Consider the following 21,812-nt stretch of genomic DNA (forward strand, 5'->3'; position numbering starts at 1 on the left):
CGGGAGAAGGGAGCAGATCGACAGACACTGTGGCTGCAGTGATACAGACGCTGTACCAGTCCGTCGTGGTGAAGAGAGAGCTAAGTGTAAAAGCAAAGCTCTCAGTTTACCGGTTGATCTACGCCCCTACCCTCACCTATGGTCACGAGCAGTAGGTAGTGACCAAAAGAACGAGACTGTGGATACAAGAAGCATAAATGTGGTTCCTCTGAATGGTGGCTGGCCTCTCCCGTAGAGATAGGCTGAGAAGTTCAGCCATCCAGCAGGGTCTCAGAGTAGAGTCGCTGCTCCTCCACATCAAAAAGAGCCAGTTGAGGTGGTTCTCATAAGGATGCTTCCTGGGCGCCTCCTGTGTGAGGTGTTCCGGGCATGTCCCACCAGGAGGAGGTCCTGGGTTTATGGCCTGGGAACACCTTGGTGTTCCCCCGGATAAGCTGGGGGAGGTAGAAGATAAATGGATAGATGGAGCCATGCTGGGGGTGTGTGATTAAAAAATCCAATATATCAGCCAATATTTTTTTCAGGCACACAAAACATAAACAACATTTGCTATATGTAGTTTAATATATATAAGTGGAATTTTAAAATTACTGACATTTTTACTGTCACAACAGGCCAACTCTGCCTGGATCAGCTGGTTTTTGTATTTGTGGTGTTCCAAGCAGAAGTTGCCTACACAGAAATTGCAGTGTGCCCTCATAGTAAACAAACTATGCAACATCAACACTTACAACACAGTTGAAGGGTGGCTCCTCTGTCTCTTCTTTACTTCTTAAATATTCATTTATGTGCAATTATACAGATACAACCACTTAGATTTCCTACTCCCAACTGGTTGTCAGCCAGTTCCCAGCCACTAGAAGTACACCCTCGTTCTCCTGGGGTGTATCTGCTTTTCACTATTTAGTAATTCCACTATTTCACTCAATTGCAGGTGTTACCAATATGTCAGGAAATAGATAATTACTATTATGTTGCTAATATGTTGGTTGGGCTATAGAGTTAATCCCAGTGTGTGAATGTGTGTGTGAATGGGTGGATGACTGAATGTAGTGTAAAGCGCTTTGGGGGTCCTTAGGGACTAAGTAAAGCGCTATACAAATACAGGCCACTTACCATTTGACTGCACCTGCATCCATCTATTATATACAGTCTGTCATGATTTGATGACGTGAATACTGTAAACACTAATTAGGTTTCAAACAAGCCGTGGTAACAAAAGGTGAGCAGGTTCAGGCGTTCAGTTGTCATTTTACGTAGTCAGCTGTTTCAAATGCCATAGACGCTATTTGCTACCAGTCTTATTCTTAGTCTGTACCCTCCTCCACCTACAACAATGCACCTCATTTAGTGACTCAACAGTGAGTCATATTTTGTAATTTTGCCTCTGTACACCACCACAGTGGATTTTAAATCAATCAAGATGTGGTCAAAATGCAGTCTTTCAGCTGTATTTCAAGGAGTTTAGCAGAAATGTCAATAATGAATTTTCTTTTAGATACTCTCATTTAAACAGAGAGCATTTATCGCTACTTTTCACTTCTACTTTCCTGAAACTTCTCAGTAAGCTGCTGCATGCTGGACTTGCATTAAATACACATCAGCCAGCTAAAGCACAGTGAAAGGGAAGACCAATTCTTAGCTGCATCACATTCACATTGTGAGTGTGTCTGCTGGTAAACAGACTGAGGTTTGTGTGCTTTATATTATTAAAGATATGCTGAGGCTGAAGGGGAGGATAGCAGGTGAAATTCATGTTTAGTGTCAAAAACATCAGACCATATGATCAGCCAATAATTTCAATCATATTTGATTTTTTTAATTTATAAAGATATTGCATGTAGGATACAGGTATACTTAAAAGCTCAATTAATAAGTCATCACTTGAGAAGCTAAAATGAGCAATATAATTGTATGTGCATCTCCAGCTAGAACAGCTCATTTCCTGTTTACCTAGCCCTATCCTTTGTCATTGCACCTTGCCTACATAGATATATTCAGATTTTACCACAGAGTATTACACCGTAAGTAATGCTTATGTAATTATAAGCTGCAGTAATTTCATCATCTGCACACCTTGTTTTTTCCAATACAGCTATTACTTCATCCCCATAAATTGATAAAAAGAACAAATTAAAAGTCTCCTCAACAGAGAAGAAGAATTATTCTACTCTAGATGGGACGTGGAGTCAATGATTAGAGGTCTTTTCAGTTCCTATCTCTTAGATCTCTCAGCCCGGGAAGCGTGGGGTGGACCTCTCACTGTCGCAGCTGATGTGAAGTTGCTGCATGCCTGAAAAACAGGGGATGATGTTACTATCGATTTCCACTTAAATGCTTGCATGTCATCTCAGCACCTCATAAAGGAAATCAATCAAAAGTAAATCAAGATACTCAGACATCTGCACTTAGAACTTCTGCAAGGGCAATGCCATGTGTCGTGTTCAGAGGTAACAAATTCACTTTCATGAACGTGCATACGTTTTTGGCTCTAGACCTTAATCAGGCAAAAAGCCAAACAAATCCCAAAACTATTCAGTAAACAAAAGTGAAACTTTAAATGGGGGTAGGGATAGGATTAACCCCACTGTAAAACAAAGCTACTGCGTCAAGGCTCCAACACCAAAGGTAACTTTGTTGCTATCTCTGCGTGTCTATACTTTTCATTAGTTTCTCTAAAACATATGCTTTTGCAATGTTGGATCAACGTTTCTAGATTTTGATATAATGTTATTGCGCAAGTAATCACTGTATTTCCACTACACTAATACCATTTTTTAAAATTATTAGCTGGAATTAAACGTTCCAGTGCAGGTGAAGAAAAGCAAACTGCTACCAACACTGTTCCAGTCGTCATTACGACCCATAGCACCAAATTACTTCCCACTGGTTCATACAATTAATATGTAAACTCTATATTGATGAAGTTGCTATTCATGCATATGACACGCAGAAGGAATAAGTTTAGTCTGGATGTAAAGTTATGCCTGTACCAGAATATTAGAATTGTTGCTCTGTCACTGTCACAAGTCAGTGACAGTCTACTATAAAGTTAATGAGTTGTCCCTTTAACACATAATAAGCATGATTATTGTGAGATTTTCTTTGAGCACTTACCATTTTTTGTTGCATGTATTCTGTTGTGGTCCACACTGTGATGTGAATGTTTAAGTTTTGGCTTTATGATCCTGGTATAAATGTTTTCATCTTTGTCGCTTTTACAGCCCAGGCGTGAATAAGCAATAAGTTGTGCTATTTGTTTAGCCATGGCTGTTTTTTCCAGAACGGGTGGCGGTATTTTGCGAGGGGTCACCCTGGGGTCTTTTTCATTCCCCTCACTGAACACATCGTCAGACTCATCTGAAAGGGCAAGCGGGCGAAGATGCACAGCGCAGAGTTCATCCAGCGTCACCGCGGGCATTTGGATCCTCTGAGATTGGAGGAAAGCTTCTGAGTCAGAGTGGCGTCGTCGTGAGGGTTTGGGTTTAAGGGCGGGTTTGGTTTTAGGTAATGGCTCTGGTTTCAGAGGGTTAACATCAGGGATTGTGGGGAGGGGAATCTGCAGGGAGAGCCTGTTAGCACGAGCTCGGGGGTTGAGCGAGCTGGACTTGGGATGCAACTTCCAGCCTAGAGGGTCGTGGCCGATGATAAACGATGTCTTAACTGGAGAAGGGGACGAGCAGGATGAGGTGGTGGAAGAGGTGGAGGAAGATGAGGAGTGACTTGGTGATGGTGAGATCCCCATGGGGGGGCAGGAGTAGCGTTTCACTGGATCACAGGATGCTACAGGGGTTTGCGGGAGCGATGCGCTACGCTCAGAAGGCTGTGGTTCCTTCTTGATCTTGTTTGTTGTCACATTAGAGGTGGACACTGCTGACAAAGGACGCGCTCTGCTGGGCTCCAGGCTGTGTGGTGACCTCTCTTTGAGCCCTCTGTTTTTCTTTCTGAGGATCACCTGATTCCCTATAACCACATTTTGACTCATCTGGCCCCACTCATCAATACCATTGGCAAGTGCTGGAGTAGCAGTGCCGTTACAAGCATTGGGGTATTTTGTCTTGTTCATCTTGGGACATTAGTGTGCAGATAAGCCTGTGAAGAAAAACACATATATATAGAGAGAGGGTGGGGGCACTTAGGATGTTTCAAGGTTAAAAAGAGGAAGAGCAGATGCCCGTCTTGACTTCTCAAATTTGTGTTTCACAACAGCTTTCTTTTCACAACAGACACTGTGGCTACTATGTCAACACTCATATGCTGTGTGAATCTTCCTGTTGACAGTTAATTGCTGAAACACTTCTGTTTTATTGGCCTCAACACTGCAATCACATAGAAAATGAAATGTCTCAGATGTGTTCCTTCAGTTCACCAACTGGCTTCAGTTAAACCCAAACCTTATTACTTATGAGTTTCACCATTAGTTTCTTTAGCCTCTACTTTGAAAAACAAAACAAAACAACTACTTCTTTCCACATGAGTATGCAATTAAATTACTAAACATCACATTCACTGATAAAAGCTGATTGCTTAAGTTAGTAAATGAAGTTAAGTTTAACGTAGTGCAGCTCTTGGGAAATGAATGACAACGGTATGTTTACAATGTACTTACAGCTTAAGTAAAAGAGATCCAATGCAAAGCATGAAATGTAAGATGTTGTTTACCTCCGGTGTTGCTTAGATCGCTGTTGTCTTTCAGCCTGGGCTAATCTATTTCACTCTCCTGTCTTTATAAAGCTCAATGGGTGTTTCCTCCCCTAAATCTGACCACAGCTTCCCCAAACTAACGCCCAGAAACCCACATTTCACACACAGGTCCTCATTTCACACACAATAACACATGTGCACTCAAACACACACTCCAGTCAGGCTTGATGAGCAGCTGCTTTCATAATAGCATGGAGTAAGAGCAACATCTCTCAGTGTCTAGTTGTTTACATGAAAGGTATTTAAGCTAAGAAGCTAACCATGGCAGTATACTAGAGACTAGACTAGAAATCGTAATTAAACGACTTACTGTTATTTTCATAATTACAGCATCTTTAACCAAAGAGTTTTTCCACTGTGTGTGTGTGGAATATATATAAGATGTGTAAAAAGAATACACAGTCTTTGGCGAACACTGATGCTTTTCCATTTTGAAAGCCTCCCTCATAGTGCCCCATATAGAGTGCCATATTCAAAAATAAGCACTCTCAATGATTTTTGGTGTTTGTTTTCAAGAGTTTAAATCATCTCTGCTTCATAAACCCTGGAGCTGCTGCCAAGGACATTTTTAACCACTCAAGCGGTGGATGCTCAAATCCTGGTAATATTACTCAGTTAGCTCGTCTCTCTCTTTGTTCCAGACCACAAAATACCAAAGAGGAAACATTGTTACTTTTTGACATTTGTGACATTTGTGAGTATCCTGACAATTGCCATTAGTTTTACTATGCCTCATTAAAGATGCATTGAATCACATCTCAACTTTAGTTAATGCACGTCTGTCTTATATAAGTAAGACAGACTTACTTCCTATACAGTTGATAACATTAGGTAATGTTACTTACTTATATTAATGTTACTTTTAATGTTGCTTACTAATCTTTCCGATATTATTTCATGAATATGCAGAATTTATTTTATTACATGACTAATTATTTTAATAAAAAATAATGAATTAAGAAAAAAGTTTTTTTCTTAATATTAAATATTTTATATATTCTTCTGCCTACACAGTGCTGGAGAAAGCTACCAAACAAGTCATCAGAGTTATGGTTTTTGGCATGCAAACACAAAAAAACAATAGTTAACAAATGGTTAACTAGGCTTCAGATAGCATAAGGTGCACCAGAGGCCACGAGAAGGTGGAGCAATCTTCACCACCCTCACTATCTCCTGTTGCTGCCACAGCAACAGGAGATAGTGAGGGTGGTGAAGATGGCTGTGTGATTGGTTTGGAAATATTCTTATTACAACAAAGCAGGGACTTCCAAGTTACACCTGATCATTATATTAATGTAAATCATCTGTAAGATGGCACATGGCACATTTATCCCTTATGGGGTGGATCAGTACGTCACTGATAGGTCGATGTGTTCAAATAAGCTGATGTTGACATATAATCTGCGTAGCATCTGATCATTACACACTGACAAATTTCATTGCCTGCTTTTTATGAACAGCACAGGAGTGGAGAAGAAGTAAAGAAGTGAGAATGAGGAGTGTGACACATAGATGAAACACTAAAAGAGCTGCAGTAGAGGTGAAGGATGGGAGTGCATTAGATCGACAGATTTGTCACAGTTAAAAATGAATTCTTGTCAGACATTAGAAGCAGCAGGTCCAAGATCAGATTTGAGTGTTTAGAATTGAACACAGGAATAGCAACATATCATCTACTGGGATTACATCAGTATAGCTTTACTAAGTAACACCTTAGTCCAGGGGTGGGCAACTCCAGGCCTCGAGGGCCGGTGTCCCTGCAGGTTTTAGATGTGTCCTTGAACCAACACAGCTGATTTAAATGGCTAAATTAGCTCCTCAACATGTCCTGAAGTTCTCCAGAGGCCTGGTAATGAACTAATCATGTGATTCAGGTGTGTTGACCCAAGATCTAAAACCTGCAGGACACCAGCCCTCGAGGCCTGGAATTGCCCACCCCTGCCTTAGTCTAGAAAGGAAACAGCTGAAAATAGCATAATGAAGTCCCATGAGAATTCAGATGGCATTTTTTGTTTGCCATGGAAGAGCCACATTTTTGACCGTTTACCAGTCACAATAGTGAAGAGAGAGCACATGACAACACTCTACTTGCTAAAAGTGCTAAATAACAAAGGAAGATGCGTTACTTTTGCATGTCCCGCCTACCAGCCATTTGGCTGGAAGGCGGGTTTTAAAGGTAGAAGGGTAGAAGGCTGGGCACTGCTGCTCTCGGGGGACTCTAAGTGCTAGCAAACACCGTCGTAGTTACATGCGGCTGTCTTCTTGTTTGATGGCAGATGCTCCCTTCACCCTGGCCAAAAAGGCTAAAATTACCAAAGAAAAAGTGGAAAACAGCTAAACATGAGAGGTTTTTGGACAAAGTTTGTGTGTTTTCCATTGTTTAAGCACTGCTTCCAGCCAAGAGTGATACCATATATGCCCCATAGCTGCAGAAAAGGCTAACATTGTTATCGTTTTACAAAAAAACAGCTAAACATGAGAGGTTTTTGGACAAAGTTTGTGTTCTCCATTCTGGTTTGAGCACCGTTTAAGCACCGGCACCGTTTCAAAAGTACCGGTTTGGTACTGGTATCGGATAAAACCTAAACGATACCCATCCCTAGTCAAAAGGAAGTTTTTCCTTCCCAGTGTCACCAAGTGCTTCCTCGTAAGTTTCACTGCCTAACCCTAACCAAAAACAAATGTAAAGAAAAAGCAAAGAAAATAAATTAAAATGCAAGTAAAACTCAAACTATATACATAATGGTAAATATATAATGACAATAAAGGCCTTTTCTATTCTAACACACTGTGTAGTTGTTGCTTTGAGGGGTGAAATGACCAAAGCCTTCATAAATCTCTCACAACCCCCAGATTCAGACTCTCTTGTCCTGTCGAAACTTTTTTGTCTGACATCAGAAACAAACCAGTAGTTAATAAACCGCCCAGTAAGAGTAAATGAAAACAACGGAAATTTGTGTCCAAGACCACAAATCTATAGATAGCAGTTCATAAGTATGTCACATACCGCTGAGACTGTACTGTTTATAGGGCATGTTTGTGGAGAATTATCTATACCTGCTTTTCTGTGAATATCAGAATTGCTAATCACAGTGACATCGTATTTTGATGAGTCTGTCATGAGCGAGGTGAATTTTGGAAACACCAGATGACAGTTTTGTATTTGGAAGAGATTTACAAGGTTCAAGGAAGCTGTAGCAATATTCAAATTACACCCTGGCATGATCCGCTGACTTCTAGCGACTGCTGCCCTTTTTTCTTAGCATGGTGTGCAGTAACATTTTGAAGTTGTTTACCTCTTTCTTTTTTTTTGAACACCAATGCTAAGCAGCCCACAAAGTGAAAACCACAGTCAGGACATTCAGTATAACCCTCAAACAGAGCGTCCAGGGAGTGCCAGTCTCCCATGACTCTTTGTACAGACTCTGCAGTTGTACACAAAGTGTCAAACTGAAATCTTTATCAAGGCTGTAAATCTTGCCCACGTGTTACAAGCCGTCACATGTACACTACATGTGTTTTCACACATGTTCGCACGTACTGCAGGAACTCTTAACGCTCAGCATCGACAGCGATTCCTTTGAAGTTTGATCCCTTCACTTCAGAAGCAGCGTTCCTTCCCTCACTTCCCCATAATCCACCCACAGACTGCCGGGATCTTTCAAGGCTGTGTGAGTAATTGGCAGGTTCACGTGTTGTTGGGAGCTGGGTCTGCTAGGTCAGAGCTCAGTACATTAATCTTGGCGTAATGAAGCGATGTAAACCTCACAGGACACTGTAAATCTACAGACGAGAGCGAGGATTACTGCTTCTCGGAGTAGTCGTTTCTTGATGATACACACAAGGGGGGGGAAGGAAATGCATGTGCGAGACACCTAACCTTTTTTTCCTTCCTGTTTCATCCAGTAGCAATGAAAAATATTTGCCTCGCTTCCTGCTCAGTCAATGTGTGCTTATTGATGCTTGAAATCTCTGTGCCCAGCTGGCTCTTTCTATTTGTGTTATGTTTGGGGTTATATCACTTTCTGTGTCACACATCACTGGTAACACTCTTGCGGAGAATTTTTCAAAACAATAAGAAAACTGCCAAACAATGTAAGGTCCAGTACTGTAAAATACAGCATTCATAAATAATGTGGGAAAACTGAAGATGTTTGTCTTGAAGTTGACAAGAGAGGTTTGTTCACAACAGCTGAGCACAGAAACAGGATCAACAGAGGTGTGCACAGCATTGCGCTGCAGAAAATTGAGAGATTTGGCAGTTTGATCCCCTCAGGTTTGCTGGCAAAATGATTAAAGGAACTCCTCGGATTTTTCGAGGAAACCGTAATGTGAGCATGACAGCCAGGGACACGTCGGCAGGGTTTTTGGAGGAGTTCTTGGAAGTGTATTTGAGATATTATTGCTAACATTAAAAAATGCAGTGGGATACATCATTTCCTGATTTTAATGTCAGCAAGAAGAAATTGTTTTACGTCACTCCAGAAAATATGCAGATAGCTTTTTTTTAATGTAAATGTGTTGGGACATACATTTCTAAAAGTGGCAGCTTCAAAGCTGAAGAGCGGATTAGTTTGTTTTAAAGGCAAACTCCTAAAGCACACCTATTATACTCAGCTCAAGCTCCATATTTATTAATAAGTGACTTTTATGTATATATTGTGCTATTCTTAGTTAGTGTGTTGTCTGTCTCTGTTAATGTTTGTTTATAATGGAGCACTGTAACGAAAAATACTCTATTGATCCCTAGGGGAAATTATTCTGATTCTGATATTTGTTTACAGTTTAAAATTACTCTTATACTGGGCCTTGGTACGGCCTCTCATTTCAGCCTCTGTCACTAATATCACTCTTTTGCCCCTTTGTACAGTGACTGACTGTACCTGAATGTACTCATAAATATACATTGATTACTTTGTAATTATGTAGCCACCATACATGGGCCGAGACGGACATCGCTGCTCCATAATCTAATTATGTTCTATATATGCAGCTAGAGATCGCCCACATATATAGTATACTAGAGGTGGAGGAGGAAAGAACTGATAGGCGTTCGTGTGCTTTGTAGGCAACTTTTAATTTGTGTCTGCACCTTCAGGTTAAAGATATGAGGGACCATACCTGTGTTTTATCATCTAAGAAAGCGAGAGACAGCATGACCGGCATCTGGATAAAATGTCATCCTCTTCCTCCTCGCCTCAAGCCTCACCTCCTGAACAGTAGTCAGGGCTCTAACAGACAGAAATGTGCATAAAATGCTCATTTATTCTCAATATTGCAATTTCTAATTGCCAGCAGATGAGTTATGTGACCCTGCTGTCTACAGACAGCTGACAAAGAGCTGACTAAACAACATGAGGTAGTTATAAGCTAATGCTATGCCAGCTAATACAGATTAAATTGCCACTTTCAGCCAGAGGTCAGCCCATACAGTCTGTAGTATTTTAGGACAAAAGTGTTTTAGGACAGTAGGTATTTTAAGACTACATAAAATATCTATCAATGGAGAAAAAATGAAGATATGAAAAGAAACTACAAATTTTAGGTTGGGTGTTCCATATTCTGCCCCGGCAGCTTTGTTTAAATCCATGAAAATGGCGACGTCTCTGCCAGAGCTCCAGTTTGATGACACTAGGTGTATGTTACAGAGAATTGCTCACCTTACGATGCTGTCAGGATGAAAGCTTTCAAAGTATGGGCCACTACTGAATGCAGTGGAGAAGCAGGGATTGGTATGATTTGGCCTGTAAGGCCAGGTTAGGAGAGGTTAAGGTTCAAAGGGTGGCTGGAGGGCAAAGGACTGCAGTACTGACGTCATGTGAAAATTATGGATTGACACATGAGGTCAACAGTGGACTGACATCCTGCACTCACTACAGCTGAATGGTGGGAGGGGTAAGAAAACAGAATTCATTTGACTGCAATCTGATATCTACTGACCTCTGGTCGAGAGATTTTACACACTGTACCTTTAAAGCTACCCTCCTTTATGCCAAATTTATTGTGACTCTCATAAACGTCTGTATTAACCCTTTTCTCTTTGATGGCATACATTGTATGTATGCTAATAAATCAAGAGGAACACATTAATGACAACTAGTGCACTCAGCAGATGATAGATATCCATCTTCTGGGTGCTGATTAATGCTGTGCCAAAGCAGAAGACAAATGCATGACATATTCATCACTTTTATGCCAGGTCACACTGCTCCAATTAAAGGCGCCAGTTGATTTGAAAATCTTTTAATCTGAATAGGGAAACATGTGCATGTAACCAAAGACCTTTTTGATTGCTTTTTATTTGCATCACCAGCACAGTTCTCTTCTTTGTTTTTGCAAATTAGTTTATCAGGTTTTTTAAGGTAACACTGTCCTTCATGAAGAATGTTCTCTTCATAGTGTGTTGAGGAAAGACAGCATGCATCTTTTTTGTGGATGCTGCCATGAAGGACGTACCGCATGTCACCATTGTGCTGATGAAATTAATTCCCTTTTTATGTGACAACAGTGTAACCTTCATGTTCTCCTCTTTCAGACAGCACAGATACTTTTAAATGTTGCACAAGCTCTCAGATTCTGCTCATAGTTATCCTTAGGCTTAATAGAAGACTCCCACAGTATCTTGCAGTCCTTTAGGATTGTCTGTGAACAGAAAATAAGAAAAGCTAATACAAATCTTGTTATCCTCTGCGGCTCATTATTAAGTATCTACACCCTCTTAAAAATTCACAACCTAAGAAAATCTGTAAGTTGGAAAAAACAGACTGGATTTAGATTTAATCACACAAAAGCCCGTAGACTAGGGGTTAGTAATTACCACGACTGAAATGGTTTTCATAATCACCTGGGCTAATTGGAAACATGAAAGTAGGCCAGCTAACTGCATTACTGTAAATCATTATTGCCTGTGTTAATAATCCTGTTTTCCTATCTCCAAAAGGTATTCATAAACTTTTGAAGTGGATGGGACTTTAGATAAAATCAAATAAAAGTAATAAATAAAATATACATCCTGTTTCTGGCAGAGACCACCTGTTAACAAACCTGCTGCTTTTTTATCTTTGGCTGACGAAAGGTTTATATTCATATGGATCCCAATAAAGAGCTTGGATTGCATTGCTCCTTCGGTTTCAAAATCACCCACAATACTTAATGTATCTTATCTTTATATATTTGTATGTAGGTACTTCATGAGTTGCTAATTATTGCATCAATGTTATTGGTGGAAGGTTTCATGTCTCCTAATGCAAACATGGCAGAAGATTTAAAGAAAGAACATTTAAAGAAATCACTGAGTTGAATATTCAATTGATTTTCCAGCTCTTTGGCTTGTTACAAAGTTCAGATGTGTTAATTAGATGTTTCCTTTAGTTAAGATGCAGAATATAGCTAGTTATTGTTGTCATCAAGGCTCCAAAATCATCAATCCCTGCAAATAAGTTACACCACAGCAGTTTTTCTATGTTTAAGGGTGATGGACAGACTGAAAGATCAGGCAAAATTGCAGCAGCAGCATTGGCATTTTAAAGGGGGAAATGGGAAGGTTCAAATCTTAAATAGACCAACAAATAGGGAGAGTGTTTGCTATATGGTGTGAGGCTCACTGCCATCAGATTGCTGTCATAAATCATGGACAGAAGATATTCCAACAAGGAAATATCATTATCATTATAAAAATTCAACAAGTGCACCTTGAAAGATAAGGGACAGCAGGCGTATGGGAGAAGAGTGGAACTCTTTCTGAATTTGTCAGTATTTAAAATGAAAATTAAAGTGTACATTTTAACAAAATTGCAGTATTTGTACTGAACAAATGGCCAGTTCATGCACATTATAATAGACACATCACATCTTTGATATATGAGAGACACCGAATGCCATAGCCACCTATCAAATTAGTTACATTTGATAATGGTGTGAACTAACTTGTAGGTGTCACAACATACACAGCATATCTATGAGGTTGCAGTGATTGCTTTAAAAAGGATGTGCACCAGGAGTTATATATTCATAACACCTGTCCACTGAAGCGCACATCAGTTTCACATAAAGGCCCAGTGGTTGTCCAGTGTACTGGATAATCATTACAATGTACTGTTACTGTCAGTATTTCCAATTATATCGGACAGGATTTGTAGCCAGAGGCAAGCATCAGAGGCGATCTAGTTTGGTGGTCTCGAACAAAGTCTCTGCTTTTTAAGAATAATGTGGTCTTGTTGTCTTTCTTGAAGTGGCTGGCTGAGAATTGGCTCCTCCTAGTCCTAGATTGTGGTTCTCAGTCAGAAAAGGTTTGCCCGTTCCTGGTTGAGGATAAACTGCTACTTCAAGCTGTTTATCTGTGTGGTCACAAGTCATGTGAAACAAGGATGTGTTAGATTATGTCTCTCGGCTGGTTTGGGAATGCCTTGATACGCTCAGCTTACTGAAATTTAAAGTTCTTCTCCTTGGTGGCTCACAATAAAGAAGGATTTGCCTATACTAATCACATCTCTCTCTGTCTTCTAGCTGCAGTCATCTTATTTCAGTCAGTTCTACTTGCTCACTTACATTTTCCATTTGCACAAAAAACCTGAAATAATGTGGGATAGAAACATGCTTTTTCTTTGGTATACAAATGGCAACAGTTAAGTATGTAGGAAGATGTAGGAAATTAGACGCTAGTGTGCAGGAGTGAGAAACATTAAGGGCTTTTTAACCAAGCCAGCAAAAAGGGAAGTGACCACTGACCTGTAATTGGAAGGAGATGGATGGATAGACATAAAAGAAAAGAGAAAAGGGGCAAAGAGGGGACGATCTGGAGGAGGGAGAAGGGGAGAACAAGATGAAGTAAGAGCAGCAACCAACAAATTAATCTTTTCTTTCCCTTTTTCTCCTTCTCAGTGGATTCATTCGTCTCCTTTGTCAGTAGTCTTTATCTCCTATCCCACCCCTCGATCAGTCCTATCTCCTCTGAACGACCCGTTTTTCCTGCTCATCCTCTCCTGTTCTGAATTTCTTCACCACTCTTTGCTCTATTTCCATCTCCAGGCATGGCTGACAGAGATTCATGAATACGCCCAGCAGGATGTGGTCGTCATGCTGCTGGGCAACAAGGTGAGACCTTGTTGCCAACACTGGGAGATAGATGGACAGATGGACTCATAGAGGGTGGGAAGAAGGGATCACAGGCGGTATAGTAGGGCCTTGAGCCAGAGTGTAATGGATATGCACAAAAGCAGGGGAAATTTTTTTTTTATAGAAATGATTTTCCAATGTCAAAAAGTTTTCAGTAGTTACATCATTATATCAGAACAAAGCAAAACAATGCACATTATTAAAGCTTAACTAATCAATAGTTCACATTAATATTAGCAACTAATCAAGTCGCTTTGAGCGTGACATTAAGTGGTTGCTCATATTGATGAATGGAAAGGTTTACAGCTTTAATGAGCTTTTTAGCATTGTTTGATTTTAGCCTTCAAATTTATGGTTTTATGGAGCTGCTGTACACAGTGGAACACTTAACAACTAGCAAAGCTAGACATTTAACATAACCAGCCAGACAAATGTTTTGCTCAGGAGTTAGTGGCAACAGTGGAAGCTTCAAGAAGAGTTAGTTAATATATTCATATTCTTTCTTCTGCAGTCACACAAGAGAAAACAGTAGTTGCATCCTGTAACATGACCAAAATAATTCTAACTACGTGCAGTTAACTTGTGACCTCACTGGTTTGAAATGGTTGCTCTGAAGAAACAATGCACAATCTGTTGCAGGCTTCAAACTGACTTTGGTGTGTCAAAGCAGCAATAAAATGGCAATAGGATGGAGTCAGTCTGCAATAAGTTTATCATTGAATGGGGTCATGTTGGCAGTTACCCTCAATCTGTTTAAACCATTAACTTTGATAAACTGACAAGAATTGCAAATCTCGAACCAACTAAATGCACAAAAAATCCCATTAAACAGAAATTCACATTAACTACTTACATTTAGAGTCTAGACAGAACCTCATAGATTTAAAACAAGAATTCATAAATTCTTCCACAAATAGTAATGTAGTTGCTGCAGGGTAGCAATTTAACTGCAATATGCGCACAGCAACCTTGCGATTATAAAGTGATATAACCAGAACACAACCTGTTTAATCAACCTTATTGCAAAGACATGCATTACAGATGGGTTGTGCTTATCAGCGCAGACTGACTCAGATTGCAACGTATAAATGATATGGCAGTTATTTGCAAACCTTGGCTAATCTGTTTTAGAGGGATTTCAGTCAATCTGAGTTAGACAGGTTGCCTCCCACTCCTGCCTCGTATTTAAAAGTGATCACTCTGAGGTTGATGGTTGCATCATCAACATCTGGGCAACCAGTTATTAGCTGCAAGGACTTGCAGTGAGCCTCCAAAAGCAAAAACACCCAAACAACTACCAATTTTTTGCTAAATTGCAAGCTTATTGTCCTGTTTTTACTGTAGCGTGACTAAGGCTTACATTAGTCACAATCCTAAATTAATGCCAAGTATCTTTTTCTGTTCAGTATCTAATTGCTCAGTAACATACTTGCTGTAGACTTAGTTTTTAGACTGTAAATTCCACTTTTATCAGCTGTATTTACAGTAATAGCATTTTCTGTAAACCCTAGAATAATTAAGCTAGCAGAAAGCTAGCTACTAGCCAATACTGAAAGTCGAATATTATATATTAAATAGCCATGAAGTTGCTAAAAAATAAAAGAATATAATGTAAATAAAAGCTTTATGTTCAAAGACGTGTATTCACACAAATAATAAACCTAATTTTTCTTCCAGTTAGGTCATTGTGTTCTCATACCGACTTGCTAATATGGTAACTAGATTAGCAGAGCTAATGAAATAGCAACAGTCCTAAAAAAATTGTGCTTGTTATAGAGTTGCTAGCTCAAGCATCTAAAACGAGGAGGGTCACAGTCTCTTTATTTTTTTATGCTTATTAAAAAACATATTTTGTCATTAGGACCAACTACACTAAAGACACTGTGAGAAGAATATAAGTGATTGTTTCTGATTCTGTGCTGTCTGTCCCATATGTTCTAGGCTGACGTGACACATGACAGGGTGGTGAAGCGAGAAGAGGGGGAGAAACTGGCAAAGGTGAGCTTTCTATAACACAAACTTGTGCCTATACACATAGCACACATAACGTTTGACACATGTAACAAGAATAAAAAATACTTACTATACTTAATCCGCTCATGCAGCAAAGTTGACCCTGAAATTCTCTCCTCCTCCTTATGTATTCATACAGGCACATAATGTTGTTATTGTTTGGAATAAATGATGGGGGATTGCTAACATAATTTTCCAGGCCGTTTCGCTCAGATAAGCTCTGAGAGGCATGTTAGAGAAGGCTAAATATGAAGTGGTATGGAGTAGTGTGGCAGACGCACAGCAGCTGTCAAGGTAACAAACTCAGCAGGAATATTGAGATATTCACACGTACACGGAATGAGATTGCTTCACCTGGGAGCATCTCTCATCGACCACATTCTGCGTTCTCGCTCTTTTTCCAAATTACAACAAAATGACAAGAAAATTAGTTTTGAAAGCCAGGAACCTCAGTAGCCATCACAAGTATTTTTGAAATATTAGTATTGATCATCAACCCTCTCATCCCTCCCCAGGTGTCATAAACCCCTCGGCACGAATATACTTCCAATCTTAAATTAATCATAAGTCTAATTTTTCTGCAATTTAGGTCGTTATGTCCTCACAGTAAAAGACAGACAAGTGGCATGGCCACACACACACACACACACACCTGAAAAGATATTTTTCTGTATGCAGGAATTTGGAGTGCCGTTTATGGAGACAAGTGCAAAATCTGGACTGAATGTCGAGCTGGCGTTCACTGCTGTGGCCAGGTGAGTCTCAGCACAACAGCACAAATATTAGACCCCAGAGGGAGATTAGATGTGATCATAAAGCAAGCATATGCAACTTAAGGAGTAACGTTTGCTCATTTGACTACACTAAGTGGTTTTCCATTATAAGTTTTACCCAAATTTTGGCTGATTTAGAAAGCATTTGCTGTGTAACTGATGTTACTGAGTTTGACTTTTTCCAGACTGCTCTTAATAGCACCAAGTTTAGCTCCAATTCTACCCAAAGCACTTAGACCTTTTAGACCCAGGATTTTTTTAATGCAAGCGAGTAAGGCCTTTTGTTGTATCACTTCCCACCTGATTCTAAAGATGGACAAAAATGATTTATTTATGAAAAGGAGACACCTTTTTAACATCACATGTCAGTGTTTGACCATACAAGAAAATACTACAGTCTGCCAAGTGCCATTTATTCTTAAAAGCAAACAGCTTTTTCATGTAAAGAAAGGAACAGGATTTAAGTCATACGTTAGAAATTGGGCAATTGAGACTATGGTTGAAAAGACGTGAGCAGTATCAGCAAAATTGATTCAAAATTTTATTTGCATTTACTGAAATACTAAACGTAAAGTAAATGCAATACAAGCTACTGCTAAGATTGATCACAGTATAACTAAATTGGTAAAACGGCTGAAATAAAAGGGCACTCCTTCTACTCTTATTGAGCAATCATGATCAGTTTTTCAAACTGACTGATTGAAATTAAACACGATCATGTTTTTTGGCCAATCAGATACAGTGTTACAGTCTTTAGTGTTAAAGGCCGTCCCTACAAATTAGGGTAAGATAAATTTGCACCTGTAAAGTATCAAAATGAATTGCTTAAAGTTGGATCGTGGGACTAGTTAGCTAACTAATTTATGATTAGCAGCTGTAATTCAGAGGTTTCCAAATTACAGGTCAGCATAATCTATCGTCATCCCCAGAGTGTAAGCACATATACTGTCCCTGGGGTGGCTGTAGCTCAGGAGGTAGAGCAGGTCATCTACTGGTCAGAAGGTTAGTGGTTGGAGTAGAAAAGTGCTATATAAGAATCAGTCCATTTAACAATCCACAGGGCTTTACTTGATCAGTATTTTGTTGGGTTCCAGCTTTGAAGTCATCAAGTCCGAGGAATTCTCTGTACAAACCTGAGACAGGATTGCATCGAGGCGTCGATTTTGGGAATGGTATCAAAACATTTCTGCAACGCTAAAGGTCCCAATGAGCACAATGGCCTCTATTTTTCGTAAATGGAAGAAGTTTGGAAGTTTCATATAGGGCATTAATGTTAGAAAATATGGAACAAGTGAAACGCTGTTGTTACAGCCTGGCTCCAAATCTGCAACGTAAATATGGAGACTAACACATTTTACAAAGATTAGGTTTTATTTTAAATTATATAATATGTTAGCTAACATAGTTGGTTCCACTTAGACAAAGACTGGTGCGCCTCCTCAAAAGCCTGCAAACAGCTGAACGCTCTTGCACTGCCACTGCAAAGAGAATAGGGATGCAGAGGGTGTAAGGCTGATAATGCTTTCTGGATGCACTGCATCCCAAAAAGAACGCAGTTCTTAAGTTAAAGGGGGGCCCAGCCCAGTATGATGTAACTAATGAAACAGGCAGGGAATGTATGGTGAGTGAATTTGTATAATTAGTACTATTTGGGATAATATCAATGGAAGATTCAAAAAGAATTGCTGTCATGCAGTGTACATCTGGACAGATGTATCCACGAGAAGCACTGCCGGACAAATGTTGCTCATTTGTTTTATGAACACATTTTCATGCTATATTTGGAACTAGAAAGCTAAAAAAAGAAATATCTAAGATAAAGCGTTTAGACACAGATACAAATGACATATTCATCTATAAGATCAGATATAACATGAGTGTCTTTTCTCTTAACATGAACTTTAATAGAAATAAAAACGTTGGCAATAGTATTTTGATTGTGTTTCTGACAAATGTGTGGTGTCGGACAGTGTGTGGGAGCTGTTTCACACTTATAGTCTTGTTATGGTAACAGACTGGCAGAGAGGGCTGATGCCAAGAATAGAGTAGCACAGTCTGGCACACAATCACACTGCAAACAGAATATGAAATTAAATATTTTCTCGTTGTTGTCTTCCAGCTCATGTGAACACCTTCTCGGTTTTTTCATCCCTCTGCTTCTCTCGTCTCTCTCCGAACCCCTCCATCATCGCTGACTCACCTCATCTCTCATCTCTGCCCTATGTTTTTATTTGTTCCACTCCAGTGAGCCTTTACTTGCACAAAACACAAATTCAAAAGGCAATGAAACCAGGTAACCAAACAGTACATGTTTGGCATTGAGACAGAGTGCAGGAGTGACATCGACAAATGACCCACTGACAGAAGTGATCTATAGGTTTTCATATAACATTTTTTGTTTTTGTTATTTATGGCAAAGGCTCCTTCAGCTCTTTTTATTAGTATTACCTAGAGGGGCTCCTCAAGTCACTAATCTGATCTATATTTTTTTGTTGGTTTTGTTTCTTTGGAAAGTCAAAAAACGGTAGAGAAATGACACTTGGTGGTCATCTGTAATTCAGTGTTTATGGCATGGCATTTAATAAGAAAACAGTTGTATTTATATAGGGTCAAATCACAATAACAGTTGCCTCAGGGAGCTGGACTGCTAATCTGGGCATTTCCCAGTGGGTCAATGTGCTTGTAGGTCGATGGGTCAATATAATTCTTATTTTATGCTTTGCCGATTATACAGGCCCGCTTGAAGTGCCGCTGCGCACTGGGCCTACCCGCACAGACAGCAGCCCATTGGTTCATGTTTTTTTACTGGCGCTGGATTGTCCAATCAAACCTTTTAATGCAATTTGCCTCACTTAACTATGGAAGCCCGTTTCCGCCACACAAAAAAAGTATCCCTAACTCGAAATTTCGACTTATTAACTCAAAATTTTGAGAAAAGTAACTCGAATTTTGAGTTAGCTCTGCCAATCAGTCATCTACATGAATGATGTCACTTCCTTGTTACCCAGAAACTGGAGCCCTCAGCTACAAATGCTACAGCTAAGCTACCAGTATTACAGCCAGTCATGAATGCACAAATGTTCAGCGTGGCTTCACAAATGATGAAATCCCTGTGTTATTAGCTGAATCACATGGCGTTACTATCAGCAAACGTACTCTCGAAAGCCCCAATTTGTTGCGATCCGGTTTTGAGTGTCCATTCCTCTGCGCCGTATCCTTCCGGGTAACAAGAAAATGACATCATTCACATAGATTACTGATTGGCAGAGCTAACTCAAAATTTCGACTTATTAACTCGAAATTTCGAGTTATGGATACTTTATTTTGTGTGTGTGGCAGAAACTCTGCACCTTGTGGAGCAGAGCTTAGTGAGGAAGAAGCGGTTGATAAAGATGGACAAATAAAAGTGAAATGATGGAGCTGAAAAGCTGAGAGAGAATAACAAAGAAACTAGAAATAGATGCAGCCTAATGTCTTCAAATTAACCAGCACAGCCAACAGTAGTACCAGCAACAACTACTAACAAGCCCTTGCAATCACAGGAGGCTCCTGTTGCTAGAACTAGTCGTGAAGAGGTTCACCAGATATTTTTTCTGGATGAGGTGTTGTTGGCCAGATACTTGAACAGAGTGAAACCACCTCTGTGTAATCCCTAAAACATGAGTGCAGTGCTCCAAAGCAGGAACATGGGCTCTGTGGGAGTCAGGGTAGAGCATTATTCAGGGGTGAAGAAGAAAAGAAAAGAGAACAAAATGAATTTATATATATATGAAAATTAGGTTTACTGCACTTTAACCACTTTCAGTGCCTGTTTAGTTCTATATGAGTCTTTATGTCTCTCTGTGTCAGGGAACTGAAGCACAGGACCATGAAGGAACCCGATGAGCCAAAGTTTCAGCTGCAGGAGTACGTCGACAAAGAAATGAGGACCGCTGGCTGCTGCCGCTCATAGACCACATCCTACTTGTGTGTGTGTGCGTGTGTATTTGTGCAAGAGAGAGAGAAAGACAGCAGGTGCACTCTCTTACACTATGTAATAAGTCTGAGTTGGTGTACCTGGAAATGGCCTGAAATTCTCAATGTTTATATTTCTCTGCGGCCAATACGCTCTCTCTCCCGACCCACCTTCCGTCTGCGACTGTGAATGTAATATAATTCCTGTCTCCAAGCTTGCACATACACATGCATGTCTGCGCGCAGACGCTATGTTTGTAATCCCGTTTAATCCATTCTGTGCCAGTTTCCATGAGTGATGTAAATATTTTAAATGTAATTTTAATTTTGTGCTCTGGAAGCTTTGTTGTTTATAGATGCCTGTCTTATTAAAAGAAACTCTACAGACGTAACAAGGCTGAATATTACATTAGTCTGACTAGAATAACAGAAACCAATTTGTACAAACCACCATTGCACATAATGTAAGCTGTCATTCTGCACTACAGTACATGCTGTTTATGTACAGGATACCATATAATAATGGTTTTAATAACACTGATGTGTCTGTGACCCATTCGAGCTAGCGACCTTTTGTACACAATTTAAGTTTGATGTTAGAACTGTGTGATATATTTCTAACATGAATAAATCTCCAGCAGTGATCAATGTATACAACAACACAATCAGCAAAGGACAGCAGACCTACAATGGGAAATATATCTTCCTGAGAAATGATGGAGTTGTTCCAGAAAAATCATTTTCTAGATGTTGCTCTGTTTTCAGGAAATTAAAGAAAAGGACAAATGCTTTTTGCAACAAAAAACAACTGCATTTGTGTGAAGTCTGCTATTAACCTGCATAGCAAAAAGAAAACATTACAAAAACAGTTGAATATTGGGTGTGAAAAGCGTATTTGCCATCGCATATTTCTTCCCCAAACCTTGAACGGGACCTTACACATATAGTTTTGTGCAAAAGCCTTGATGCACCACTCAATTCTTTACATTTTGTTAGGAAAATGTGAAACAGCTGCAGTGATTTATTGAAATGTGTGCAAAGATACATGGAAATATCAACACATAAGGCAAAAACAGTTTTTGAAATTCCCAGCAGCATATTTGATATGACTCTCTTTCTTGTAATTTCTTTAAATAATCTTCTCTAATAGTTCTTCAGGTTTTTTTTGAAGGACAAATGTTGGCTGCCTTTTGTTCCCACATTGATGATCCCATATTGCTTCAGTGATGTTGAGATCCGGGATCTAGGGAGGCC

At 39.7% G+C, this 21,812-nt stretch overlaps 2 protein-coding genes across 4 annotated transcripts in view; one reads left to right on the top strand and one right to left on the bottom strand.

Moving 5' to 3' along the window:
• Positions 1-21,202, top strand: part of rab26 (RAB26, member RAS oncogene family) — a 112,850-nt gene extending 91,648 nt beyond the window's left edge. Inside the window, exons 6-9 of the mRNA XM_085465558.1 lie at positions 13,732-13,797; positions 15,760-15,816; positions 16,510-16,586; positions 20,454-21,202. Coding sequence (XP_085321684.1) covers positions 13,732-13,797; positions 15,760-15,816; positions 16,510-16,586; positions 20,454-20,556 — 303 coding nt within the window. The 3' untranslated portion in view covers positions 20,557-21,202. The remainder of the gene's footprint in view (positions 1-13,731; positions 13,798-15,759; positions 15,817-16,509; positions 16,587-20,453) is intronic.
• Positions 1,792-16,119, bottom strand: LOC146702631 (uncharacterized). 3 transcript variants are annotated; one of them, XM_085465557.1, is made up of 3 exons: positions 15,902-16,119; positions 3,118-4,092; positions 1,792-2,293 (listed from the first exon to the last, which is right to left on the bottom strand). In XM_085465557.1, the coding sequence occupies exons 2-3, from the start codon at positions 4,064-4,066 to the stop codon at positions 2,232-2,234; spliced, it is 1,011 nt and encodes a 336-aa protein (XP_085321683.1). In that variant the 5' UTR covers positions 4,067-4,092; positions 15,902-16,119; the 3' UTR covers positions 1,792-2,231. The 3 variants fall into 3 exon arrangements, with proteins under 3 accessions (XP_085321683.1, XP_085321681.1, XP_085321682.1); XM_085465555.1 differs by lacking the exon at positions 15,902-16,119 and adding an exon at positions 4,663-4,712; XM_085465556.1 differs by lacking the exon at positions 15,902-16,119 and adding an exon at positions 4,610-4,686.
• Positions 21,203-21,812: the final 610 nt, after the last annotated feature.

The sequence above is a fragment of the Copadichromis virginalis genome, linkage group LG8 (genome assembly GCF_057382275.1).
Source record: "Copadichromis virginalis isolate Kocher_CV1m ecotype Utaka linkage group LG8, C_Virginalis_male_GT1.1, whole genome shotgun sequence".
Classification (NCBI taxonomy): domain Eukaryota; kingdom Metazoa; phylum Chordata; class Actinopteri; order Cichliformes; family Cichlidae; genus Copadichromis; species Copadichromis virginalis.

Excerpts from the sequence above, each read along its gene's own strand:
- LOC146702631 (XM_085465557.1), bottom strand. The coding sequence starts at position 4,066 with ATGAACAAGACAAAATACCCCAATGCTTGTAACGGCACTGCTACTCCA. Across the intron at positions 2,294-3,117 it reads AATACATGCAACAAAAAATG|GCATGCAGCAACTTCACATC; the intron begins GTAAGTGCTCAA and ends CCTGTTTTTCAG.